Genomic DNA, 13477 nt, shown 5'->3' on the forward strand with positions numbered 1-13477 from the left:
AAATATCAAGTGTTTGAGTTAAACAGAAGTAATTCTTGTTCTGCAAAAAAGTACTTTTCTGTTTGATTTTGCAAAGCGTTCTATTAACTCATCTACCTATTGCAATTAACGTGAATTCCCTCTGATCTGAATTTTGGAAAGCTTTCCTTAAGTATTTAGAATTTATTCCTATAGAATCTATTATCAGTCATTCATTTAAATCAAGCTTTTATGGTAGTATTTGAATATGAGCAGTTAGACAACACAGTTTTAAATCTTACCCAGTTGAAAATCAAAGAATTTTTTTTCATAGCACTGCATTCTAAAGACAACTGTGTGTGATAATGTTTACAGTTAGGTAGAGGGTCAGAAATAAAACTTGACTCTAGGCTTTCTGATACCCAAAAATCTGCCTCTGACCAATGTTATGTGACTGAATATTCTTCCGACTAAAGGTACTACAAAATGAATTTTCAGTTAGGGTTCTCAACAGTTAACGATCACAACTACAATTTTCAAGTAGATCTCTCAAGTTTCCTAACTTTTTAAATGACACACAGAGCCTGAAACTGTGTCTCTTCATGGTTTAAAATAAGATCTGTTTTTTAATTTTTTGACAAAAAGTGACCTTGGACTTAAGAAAAAAATAAAAGGTTATCCCAATGGCATAAGGAGACAAGAATGGGAAATAGAATGCCCACTTAAAAACTATTGTTCTGTAAGCCATCCATAAAGTTGAACACTGAGAAAAAATTTCTGTAACTCCTACTTTATGTAAGAAATACCAGGTTATGCTATGATGGTTTAAATCTAAATTTGAGTACCCTCCCAAATAAATACTGAGTCAGATTAATTTTATGAAAGAAGATATGTTGGTGTTTCATAACTCTATTCACACTTTTATTCCAATTAATGACTTCAACTTTCTTTTTAGACAGTGACTATAGACATTGTCAACATGGTTTTAACTTCTAAAGTAAACATGGTCAGATTCTGAAATGAGCAGCAAGTACTTAAGAGATTCAAAGGTGTTTAAGCTTACATATAACCTACATATTTTTAATTAAATTTAATCAAAAAACTTAAATCTTCTTAAGCCATGGCACGGCAGATTGAGCAGTCCTTTTTTGGCAATGGATGGTCAAGGTGCCATCTGTCTTTGAAGTGGACACCTGAAAGTATGTGTGGAGAGCGGGCCTGGTCAAGCACATGCAGTGCCTATTAACTGAAAATTAACAGAATTAATAGAATGCAAAGAGTTTGATTGCAGTACATATTTCATATGCCTCTTGTCATATTTCTTCTAACCATGAAGCCTGGTCTTTTCTCCTTCACGTCTCACTCAGTTACACCTCCTCCAAGAAGCCACTAGTGACTCATCTGAAAAAGACCTCTGTCTAGTAAAAACTCAAAATTATTTTGATGGTTATCTGTGTCTCCCCAACTAGAGTGTAAACAGTAAAGTTAGGGAACCCTGTTTGTCTTGTTCTCTGCTAGTACGGTAGCAGGCACATACTAGGAGTGCGGTACTTGATGTTCCCCTGTAATCCGTTTTCCTCTGTTTGAAACCGCCCCTCTCTCCTCCCAGCGCTGGCTTCTTCATGCTCCTAAAACAAAGTCTATCTTATGGCTTTTAAGATGCTGCTTGACTTGGTCCCTGTCCACTTCTCTAAACTCGGAGAAAGTCCTTATTGGCTTTCTCTCAGTTCCTCACATATGCCAAGGTTGTTTGTCAGCCTTTGTAGTCATCTCTTCTGCCTGAAATGCCCTACCTCTCCTATAAGCTTGTTCTTTTGTACTATTCAGTGCTCAGATATTTAGAGAGGTCTTCTATAGTACCCCACACTATAATGTTATGGCTCTCCGAAATAAATTTGGTCATTTGTTTGGTTTTCCTCATCTGCATGTTAGCAGAGCCTTACATATTACAGCTCAAGCTCTTAAAAACAGTGACACTTGGTAAATCCTCAAATATGATTAAATGAACACTGTGCTGGGAAACTTAGCCAGCAAGTTTAACTCAGCAGTTAAGCCTCTTTTAAAATATCTAGAGCTAGTATCATCCAGTCTCCTCTAAAACAGATACGACTTGACCTTTACTGTGTCATAAGGCAAGCCCTGCTGTTTAACACCTGGCTCAAATAGATGCTTTTTTATATCTTCTACCCGTTATTTTTGTGCTTGGTACACCCAACAGTGGAAACAGCAGGTTTGCTTGCTCTTCACAGGGTATCTTTTTAGGCTATCCTCATCATTCATTTTCTTCTTTACACATCCTCTGTTCATCCATTGATGTTAATTTCTAAACTTCTTGCCACTCTGGACATAGTTTTTTTTGCCAATCAGTGGCTATATTTATTGTTTTTAAACTTTACAATGGCATCCAGTTCTGAACAGAAACTACTAATGATGGATTAACTCACATGGAGTATAGTGAGACTGTTATAACATGGTTGAAGATTTCATTAATTTTTTTTTTTGGACCCCCATAGTCAACAGCCGGAGAAGGCAGTGGCACCCCACTCCAGTACTCTTGCCTGGAAAATCCCATGGACGGAGGAGCCTGGTGGGCTGCAGTCCATGGGGTCGCTAAGAGTCGGACACGACTGAGCAACTTCACTTTCATGCATTGGAGCGACTTCACTCTCTCTTTCATGCATTGGAGAAGGAAATGGCAACCCACTCCAGTGTTCTTGCCTGGAGAATCCCAGGGACGGGGGAGCCTGGTGGGCTGCCATCTATGGGGTTGCACAGAGTCAGACATGACTGAAGCAACTTAGTAGGAGCAGGATAGTCAACAGCACCCAGAGCTCACAGTTTTAAAATCTTTTTCTCACATGAATACAGATCTCCTTCTGCCCAGATCAGTGGGTATGCATATGTGAGTGTGTGTGACTTCCCTGTTTGCTATCTAATAAAGGAGATAAGCTGTGAGTGCAAAAGTAGTAATAAAAGGTAGAACGTGATAAATGCTAGGGATATACAGGAGAGAGGTTTTTACCTGGTGGTATGACCATCATGAGCTAGGGGTATGTTTGAAGAACAGATCATCTGAGGGGAAAAAGAATATGTGAAGGAGAATAACAAGAGATAAAATGAGGCCAGATTCTGGAAAGCCAGAAACCATGCTGAGTACACACTGAGTGCTCAGTGAAGACACCTGTGTGTTAAGAAGAAAAATTTAGCATGATGGAGGATACACAGGCAGCAGAAAGCTGGTTAGAAAACAAGTGCAATGGGTACGGGGAATGGGTATCTGAAATATTTCACAGGCATAGACCTAGAGGACTAGAGAAAGCTGATTTATCAAATCTTAGTGTGGTTGGTTCTCTCTCATTTTCTTTACAACTCATACACATTGAGTGAGCCTTGCCATGCAAAGAGATGCTTCTTGTCTTTGGGTCCATATCTGTCATCCCTTCATCCTAGTTGTCCTCATCTGTTCATTGTCCCTGCTGAAAGTAAGATCAACATGAATTGTATTACGCTGTTTCCTTTCTGAAATACGATTACATAAATAAAACAATGCCACAGTAAGATTCCTTTTCCCTTGCTATAGACTTTACTGACCCCAAGAGATGCTATTTAAAAAATATCCTTCAGTAGGTCCTGGTCCGTAATAATGCCACATGCAATTTGCTCTGTAGTACATTCTGGCCTGCCTTAAGCATTGATAAATTCTGCATCAAGATACTTGGTAGGTTGCCCAGTTCCAAGATAATCTGGTAGGACTGATTCAGTCCTGAAGGAATATGAATAACAAATAACTTACTCATTAATAATCAGATCAGGAGCAAAACACAGCATATTTGCACATGATTGTCTGTATGATCTCCACCCCAAGGCAAATGCCATGAGGAACATCCATGAATATTGCAGTAGAGTCATTTGGTCATCCAGATGTAAGTTCCTGAATCCTGAATTAAGAGGAATAAAAGGTATGAGGAAGCACTCTAGTTGCCAAAGAGAAGATCCTCTCTCTGGGAACTGCCAGTTTTGGAAGATGCTAATAGAAGAAATGAAGTGTTAAGTGGACACAGTTCTCCTTTGTCATTTGACATGTAAGACCAAAGCTCTCAATAATTTTTTAATAGTATTCAATGTTAGAAAAAAGAGTAGCCAGTTTTTGTCACCTTTTGCTTATTTGAGTAAATATGGACTAAAGACTAAAATGCTATATTAAAAAGTAAAACAGAAAGCCAAGAATCCTGGCAGACATTACTCATTCAGTGGATTTAAGTTAAAAAAATGCTCCTGATATTTATACCTCTCTACCTCACGGACGGAGGAGCTAAGAGTCGGACACGACTGAGTGACTTCACTTCACCCCTTGACTAAGTAGGGATGACAGGAAACCATGGGACCAAGGTGATACAGAGCCAGAGTGTTTTATGTAAAACATTCTAAGGTTTACACCTTAGTGCTCTTATCTTTTGCATCTTACCTGGTATTGCCTTTGCCCATTTCACGGCTGCAATCACCTGCCGCCCACCTAACATGTTGAGTGCGGTCATGATCCGCCAAGTTGAATCTGGAATAGAGCTGTCATATCCTGCATATAACACCTCGGGTTCAATGACTTCCAGCAGTGACACCAGCGTAGGTGTGAGTTGTGGTAATGTTGCAGGAACTATTGTTTTGTTAGCAGGATTTTCAGATGTTTCTTGCGAGACTCCTGTAGTGGCCTGCTGAATTCCTTTTATCTTTTTCTTTGTTTTTCGAGCTGTGGGTATATTAAAAAAAATACATAGAAATCAGCTGTAATGGGAAAGTTTGGAGAGCGTGGTTTATTCAAGAGGTATTTCAGTTGCTGAAACTAATTTGAAAAAGAAATCTTTTATGTAGCAGTTATGATAAAGTGACACGAAAGAAGAGAAAAACAGTTTTTCCTGAAAGCAAAGAATCAAGAGGAACCCGTTCATTTAATTTCCTCTACAAACAAGACAGTTACTTCTTCATTACAGTTAAATGTCTTACTATGTTAAAACAATATAAACATATCACTTACATATTCTTCCATTAAAGTAATTTCTGTCTCAATTTCACTCCAAAGTAAAAATTTCATTAGTTATACAAGGCAAATTACTATCAACTGAAAGAATTTAAGTTTGTAATACCAGTAACTGTGGTGGCTTAGGGTTAATCTAAATTGTGGGTGTAATGAAGAGAGTGATACTGTTTATCGTCTTGCACAAAGTCCCCTTCTTATCAAGATAGTAAGAAGATCTTGCACAGGAGATCATGCATGCAGAAAGGTCCCCATTTCACCTTTATATTATGTATACTATACTATATGGGATTTAAAATCTTTGTGGCCATTCAGAGAAAATATATAAATTACCACTGGGTATAATTTCTTTTATAAGAGATTAACTGATAACTCTATAAGCCTAAAGTATCTATTTTCATATCATATATAAAGTAACTTTTATTTTTGACTTAGTTTGGAAAAGTATAATTGAATTAAAACATGGATTCCGTAGATTTTTTTAGCAGACATATTCATATTCTTGAATTTACTTGTTCCAGTGACAAATGAAAATATTATTCTTTTCTGGTTATATGTGGGGCCAAAGCAAGCAAATTACGGTATTCTTAAAGAGAAATTACTCAGAACTCCAAGGAAGGACAAGGAATGCAAGTTGTATGAAAGCAGAAGTGTATCTGTCTCAGTTATCAGGTATGCAGACCATTGTGTTAAGGAAAAGTAAATGATAGTCACATTTAAAAATAATTATTATATATTTTGTCCCTAAAATGACAAAGTACATAGTTTGTGGAGGACAGATGTAGGGGCAAGAACTATGTATATCCATGTGCAGTGTTGGGGGTAAAAAAAAAAAAAAAAACCCTGTCGTTTGGTTGGGTAGAATGGTCCCATTTCTTACTGTGCTCTGTGCTCAAACATTTAAGAATTTTCCGTTACTGTTTCAAAACAGAGAAATACAATCATGACAGACATGCTCTAATTTATTTTACCATGCTCTATTGAAGACACAGTATGGTGCAGTAGAGAGCATAAATATGAAACCAACATGTTGGAATATAATCCTGGCTCTGCCACTGAGTAGCTGGGTATCTGTGCCCTATTCTCTGGGCCTTTGTTTCCTCTTCTATAAAATGAGGATAATGTCAGTACCTACCTCATAGGATCTGTTGATAATTAAATCAGTTAGAATATATAAAATGCATAAAACAGTTCTTGGCACACGATCACCATCTCAACTGGTAGTAAAATACAGTTGGAAAATATTCTGAATTCACGTAGTCCAAGTTTAAAGAGGAGTGACAAAGTTAAAAATGGAAGAGCTCCTAGACATTAAGGGAACTCTTTAAACAACCAAAGTTATCATATCTTACTGACACCCAGGCCTCAAAATCAGGAAGTATATATTTTGTTGACAAATGAGAACATGCATGTCCCAAATAAATACACTGAAACAGTACTTTAAAAACTACTATTAACCATAACTTTAAATTTGTCTAGAATATGTGTTCTTACACTCTACATTAGAGCAGAAGAAAGAATAATGACAAACTGGAGGACTTTAAAGTATTCTCACCTTATCATAAAACTTCTATAAGAGAACACAGGCAAAAGATTTTCTGACAATCATACCCATGTTTTCTTAGGTAAGTCTCACAAGGCAATAGAAATAAAAAGACAATCTAAAGACAGGAAGAAAATACTTGCAAATGATTCAACAGAGCTTAATTTTCAAAATATACAAACAGCTCATACAACTTGTCAACAAAAATCAAACAACCCCCCTTTTTTGGTGGCCTATAGGCATGTGAAAAGATGATTAACACTGCTTAGAGCTCCAGATGAAAGTTAAACTTGGTGTGTATTCGGGAAAGCATCTAAAGATGTTAAAGCAGCCGCACTGTATTAGTGATAGGACCAAATGCTGAGTTTGTTCTTTGAATGAACTACTTGGGGAATTAAAGGAAAGCAGTAAAACTGGGGCTGGAGGGCAAAACATATAAACCAGTCACTAAAAGCTGGCATGCAGTAATACATATTCATTTAAATGGTCAGAGAGAAGGAAGATGAAACTAAAATATGCACAGAGATGTAAGAAATGAGGAATAACTATCTGGTTTTGGTAATAAATTATCCTTGTGGCACTGAATGTCTACGTGAATTTGTAGTCAATCTCTGTAGCTTTGGTAACACCTATAAGAAGATGGGCATTTATCATTTTCTTTAAATCAATGTTTAACACATTGGCACCCTGTAGTAAAGTTTAAGAACGTAGGCATGCTGGGAAAAAAGTGGGCTAAGTGATTGATGTGTCATGAATGTTTCTAAATATGGTGAAGAAAAGACTAATCTTTTTTGCTATCAAAGTAATATGAAGAACTGAGAATGTTCTTGTGTGGATTGGGGAATTAAGACTGCAGTTACAGCCATAAATCTACTTTATGTTTTAAAACATGTACGCAGTATGTACTGGATAGCCCCAACAGTTAGTCTCTTTTCTGTCAGAAGAACCACATGGATTTCATCCTTCCTCTAATAGCACCATATACAAGATTCAGTTCAGTTCAGTCAGTCAGGTCCGACTCTTTGCGACCCCACAGACTGCAGTACGCCAGGCTTCCCTGTCCATCACCAACTCCTGGAGCTTGCTCAAACTCATGTCCATCAAGTTGGTGATGCCATCCAACCATCTCATCCTCTGTCATCCTCTTCTGCTCCTGCCTTGAATCTTTCCCAGCATCAGTCCTTGCAATGAATATTCAGGACTGATCTCCTTTAGGATGGACTGGTTGGATCTCCTTACAGTCCAAGGGACTCTTTCAAGAGTCTTTTCCAACACCACAGTTCAAAAGCATCAATTCTTCAGTGCTCAGCTAGCTTTATGGTCCAACTCTCACATCCATACATGACCACTGGAAACACAATAGTCTTGACTAGATGGACCTTTGTTGGTAAAGTAATGTCTCTGCTTTTGAATATGCTGTCTAGGTTGGTCATAGCTTTGCTTCCAAGGAGCAAGCGTCTTTTAATTTCCTGGCTGCAGTCACCATCTGCAGTGATTTTGGAGCCCCCCAAAATAAAGCCTCTCACTGTTTCCACATCTATTTCCCATGAAGTGATGGGACCGGATGCCATGATCTTAGTTTATGGAATATTGAGCTTTAAGCCAACTTTTTCACTTTCCTCTTTCAGTTTCATCAAGAGGCTCTTTAGTTCTTCTTTGCTTTCTGCCATAAGAGTGGTGTCATCTGCATATCTGAGGTTATTGATATTTCTCCTGCCAATCTTGATTCTAGCCTGTGCTTCATTCAGCCAGCATTTCCCATGATGTACTCTGCATATAAGTTAAATAAGCAGGGTGACAATATACAGCCTTGATGTACTCCTTTCCCGATTTGGAACCAGTCTGTTGTTCCATGTCCAGTTCTAACTGTTGCTTCCTGACCTGCATATTGATTTCTCAGGAGGCAGGTCAGGTGGTCTGGTATTCCCATCTTCTTTAAGAATTTTCCAGTTTGTTGTGATCCACACAAAAGCTTAGGCGTAAGTCAATAAAGCAGAAATAGATGTTTTTCTGGAACTCTCTTGTTTTTTCCATGATCCAGCGGATGTTGGCAATTTGATCTCTGGTTCCTCTGCCTTTTCTAAAACCAGCTTGAACATCTGGAAGTTCACGGTTCACGTATTGCTGAAGCCTGGCTTGGAGGATTTTGAGCATTACTTTACTAGTGTGTTGTTGAGTGCCACTGTGCGGTAGTTTGAGCATTCTTTGGCATTGCCTTTCTTTGGGATTGGAATGAAAACTGACCTTTTTCAGTCCTGTGGCCATTGCTGTGTTTTCCAAATTTGCTGGCATACTGAGTGCAACACTTTCACAGCATCATCTTTTAGGATTTGAAACAGCTCAGCTGGAATTCTATCACCTCCACTAGCTTTGTTCGTAGATTAGTCTTTCCAAAATTCAAGTCTGATCCTGTCTCTGCCCCGATTTTCCATCTAACTCCTACTGAACATCTCTAGATTTAAAATTCAGTGTTGCTTTTTTTTTTTTGCGTTTTAGGACAGAATCAGGTGACCGACCTCTTGCTCCTGTTTATCTTATAGTGTGTTGTACCATTTTGTGTTGACTCTGCAACCTAACTAGACAGTAAAGTGCTTGAGTACAGGCACTACTTTACTGATTTTGAATACAGACACTGTTTTATTCATTTTATGTCTAATGCCTGCTTTGGTGAAAACTTGCTGAATTGAAGTGCACCACTACCACCTTCAACTAAAGCAAAATTCCAAACTTGCTACCCCAGGGAAAAGATTTCAAATAATATCAATGTTAATTACACTTGTTATATAAGCAAGAATATGAAACTCATTCATAACTAGTTTCACATTTCTTCTTTGCTTGAAAAAACCCATTGAAGGCTTTCTTCACTTTTTCCCCACTGTAGGTTCGAAATAAAAGATTGATATATACATGTATATGCAAAGTAAAAGGTAAATAACAGAATAATTCTGACTTGTTTCTATACTAACCCTAGCAAATAGTTGTGTTTGAAAAAAGAAATAAAGACCAAAGTAATGTTTCTTCAAGTATTACAAGTTTGATTATTACATAATTTTCTTTCTTCATGTATAGTTTGGCTATAATGAAGTCAGTCTATGTAATAAGAGTTGATAACCATAAACAGAATATGAAATACTCATTTAATAGACCAGTTAGACCTAATATCTATAGGACATTTCACCCCAAAACAATGAATTTCACCTTTTTCTCAAACGCACATGGAAACTTCTCCAGGATAGATCACATCCTGGGCCATAAATCTAGCCTTGGTAAATTCAAAGACAATTGAAATCATTCCAAGCATCTTTTCTGACAACAATGCAGTAAGATTAGGTCTCAATTACAGGAGAAAAACTATTAAAAATTCCAACATATGGAGGCTGAACAACACGCTGCTGAATAACCAACAAATCACAGAAGAAATCAAAAAATGCATAGAAACGAATGAAAATGAAAACACAACAACCCAAAACCTGTGGGACACTGTAAAAGCAGTCCTAAGGGGAAAGTTCATAGCAATACAGGCATACCTCAAGAAACAAGAAAAAAGTCAAATAAATAACTTAACTCTACACCTAAAGCAACTAGAAAAGGAGGAAATGAAGAACCCCAGGGTTAGTAGAAGGAAAGAAATCTTAAAAAATTAGGGCAGAAATAAATGCAAAAGAAACAAGAGACCATAGCAAAAATCAACAAAGCCAAAAGCTGGTTCTTTGAAAGGATAAATAAAATTGACAAACCATTAGCCAGACTCATCAAGAAACAAAGTGAGAAAAATCAATAAAATTAGAAATGAAAATGGAGAGATCACAACAGACAACACAGAAATACAAAGGATCATAAGAGACTACCATCAATAATTATATGCCAATAAAATGGACAAATTCTTAGAAAAGTACAACTTTCTAAAAATCCTACTTTTAATTATTGCATCTGCTTACTGATTTTTTTCAAAAGTAAAGTGATAAATTTTTATATGGTGCAAAGACATTCATTTTCGATATTTACATTACCTTCCAGGTTCATTCCAGCTTGAAGGCATTTTCTATAGCGGCATGCTGGGCAGTTTTTTCTTCGAATTTTATCAATGATACAATCATTTCTTCCAGCACAAAGATAATTGTGCTGTCCTACATGGAAAATAAAGGCACTGTTAAAATTTCCCAGGCCTTAAAGGATATTTTTATGGGGAGGCTCTTTTTTGTTGTTTTCGGGGAACATAGCCAAGGACCAAAGGCACTGATGAAGGCACGCATACTGTACATCCAATACAAAGTGAGAGATCAATTTAAAAAGTAAAGTCTTTCATATTGTTTAACAAGTAAAGTCTTTCATATTGTTTAACAAGCATAGTTCATTAAAAAAAAAATTACTGCAGTATACATACAGAGAAGTACACAAATCATAAATTTATCACCTAATAAACTTATTAAGAAGCAGAAAGTACCCCACAAACCCTCTTTTTGCTCCTTTCCAGTCACTACCTCTTCCTTGATAAACTGTTCTTTAAATTGTGCTTTAAACAGTTTCTTAACCATTATAGAAGACCTCTGTAATCACTGTTTTATTATACTTCTAATCTAATGCTTAGCAGGATTAAACAAAGAGGAAACTGGTTTAAAAATATGGTGAGAGTACCAAAGGGAAAATTACTTTAATTCATCATTGCACCACCACATGCAAATAAAGTATGCTTCCCTTCCAAATTTTAAATGAAGTTATTAGTAAAGGCTTAATCTTAAATTGTGTTAAGGTGGCCAGCAATTAGGTAAATCACAGACTTGGCAAACTAAACTACTCTATCTGTAACTTAGGGAGATTTTTAAATGATTTCACATGTTTTTAGACACCAGCTACTGATGATTGTTACTGTCTAAAATCTTCTGGGACCCAGTATTAAATGTGTTAAGAGGTAGAAATGCAGTTTTACCTGTCAAAAAATTTCAAGGGAAATTTAAAAGGGAAAGACAAAAAGTCTTCCTACTTTCCCTCTACCCTCAGTGTACCCTCTTTTGTTGAAGAAAGCTATCTGAGGATTTGCTAGCCTGGCATTAAAACTGAAAGGATCCTTCTACACAAGACCAGCATATCTAAATAGATACACTGGATAGTTAAGAGTCCATGTCCTTACACTAGAGGGGGTGGTATTCAGAAGATTGCAGGACATTTGTCTTCTCAAAAACAAATCATATTCAAAGAAAAGAGAAACATAATAATCAATTCATAAGGTTGAATATACCTAGTTCTGATATTAGGAAAAGATCCTTTATGTACAGAATAATCTACTTGATTTGGATAAAACAAACTATATTCACTTCTTCCTAACATGTTAAATCACAGGGCTTGTTAAGCATTAGTTTGGGGTAGATGGTTAACTACATCAGTTTCAGTTCTTTGTGAGGAACAGGCCACAGAATTTGACTACTGGTCTACAATTCAGCTTTGTTCCAGAGTTGTTCTCCAGTGCCAAGTGTCTGTACCAGTCATTTCTATTCCTTTCTGTATTGTGTAAGTTTCCTAGCTTCTTTTCTTGGATATGAAATAGAAGCTCTAACCCAATAATTCTATTATACAGAATTAAATAAGGAACAACAGATAAAATCATAGTTGAAGCAGTTATAATAATGAAAACGTTTTAACCCATAAGACTATCCCTGAATTATTGTTCTTCAGTAAACTAGAAGGGACAATTAAAAAAATTATTGGTAAACACAGAGAAAGTTTCAGTGCTTTATATCTAACCAAAAGCTCAGAATGTGCATGTTAAGCTAATATTTATTTTTTTTGGCTGTGCTGGGTCTTCCTTGCTGTGTGGGCTTTTCTCTGGTTGTGGCAAGCAGGGGCTGCTCTCTAGTTGCAGTGCTTGGGCTTCAGCAGTTGTGGCGCATGGGCTAAGTTGCTCTGTAGCATAAGGGATCTTCCCAGATCAGGGATTGAGTCTGCGTCTCCTGCATTAACAGGTGGATTCTTTACCACTGACCCACCAAGGAAGCCCTAATAATGTTTTCTTTATCCCAGGTATATCTTCACCACAATTAAGAATCTGAGCTACAGAATCAGGGGGCAATGTACCTTCGTAAGTTCAAATGCTCTATCTGGTTATTAGTATGAAGTTGGACAAGTCTGTGGGTATCTTATCTATAAAAAGAGTTTCAACTAGTGGTCACTATTTACAAGGCATGGATACGTACTCCCTGTCAATACATATGATAAGACAAGACATTTCAGTTTGGAGTTTCTGTGTCTTCTACCACTTGGTAAATTTGTTTTCTAACGAGAGAGAGGGCAGATGTCAGGAGAAAAGCCTTCAGGCCAGCTGGGATTTCTCAGTATCATTTTGTTTGTATTGTCCTTATTTTTACAGTAAAAATCAGTTTTTGCACCCATTTATGATAAAAACTCTTCAGAAAGCAGGCATGGAAGGAATATACCTCAACATAATAAAAGCCATATATGATAAACCCACAGCAAACATTATCCTCAATGGTGAAAAATTGAAAGCATTTCCCCTCAATTCAGGAGTAAGACAAGGGTTCCCTCTCTCACCACTGCTATTCAACATAGTTTTGGAAGTTTTGGCCATAGCAGTCAGAGCAGAAAAAGAAAGAAAAGGAATCCAGATTGGAAAAGAAGAAGTAAAGCTCTCACTGTTTGCAGATGACATGATCCTCCACATAGAAAACCCTCAAGGCACCACCAGAAAATTATTAGAGCTAATCAATAAATATAGTAAAGTTGAAGGATATAAAATTATTACACAGAACTCCCTTGCATTCCATACACTAACAATGAGAAAACAGAATGAGAAATTAAGGAAACAATCCCATTCACCAAGAATAAAATATTAAGAATAAATCTACCTAAAGAAACAAAGGACCTATGTATAGAAAACTATAAAACACTGATGAAAGAAATCAAAGATGACACAAATAGATGGAGAAATATACCAT

General features: G+C 36.8%; 1 protein-coding gene and 1 long non-coding RNA gene across 13 annotated transcripts in view; one reads left to right on the forward strand and one right to left on the reverse strand.

The window, feature by feature from the left end:
• Positions 1 to 13477, forward strand: part of LOC107132646 (uncharacterized) — a 78829-nt gene that overhangs the window by 48127 nt on the left and 17225 nt on the right. The gene's annotated exons all lie outside the window — the stretch shown is intronic.
• Positions 1 to 13477, reverse strand: part of NR3C1 (nuclear receptor subfamily 3 group C member 1) — a 147036-nt gene that overhangs the window by 15571 nt on the left and 117988 nt on the right. For 10 of the 12 annotated variants that reach the window (NM_001206634.1, XM_024993837.2, XM_059887929.1 and 7 more), the window contains exons 4-6: positions 10541 to 10657; positions 4424 to 4702; positions 3752 to 3896 (exon numbers count right to left, since the gene is read on the reverse strand). In NM_001206634.1, the coding sequence (NP_001193563.1) occupies positions 3752 to 3896; positions 4424 to 4702; positions 10541 to 10657 (541 nt within the window). Of the gene's footprint in view, positions 1 to 1032; positions 3435 to 3751; positions 3897 to 4423; positions 4703 to 10540; positions 10658 to 13477 lie in introns of all 12 variants that reach the window. The other 2 variants (XR_009495049.1, XM_059887932.1) reach the window with 2 other exon arrangements.

Source organism: Bos taurus, chromosome 7, assembly GCF_002263795.3.
Source record: "Bos taurus isolate L1 Dominette 01449 registration number 42190680 breed Hereford chromosome 7, ARS-UCD2.0, whole genome shotgun sequence".
Classification (NCBI taxonomy): Eukaryota; Metazoa; Chordata; class Mammalia; order Artiodactyla; family Bovidae; genus Bos; species Bos taurus.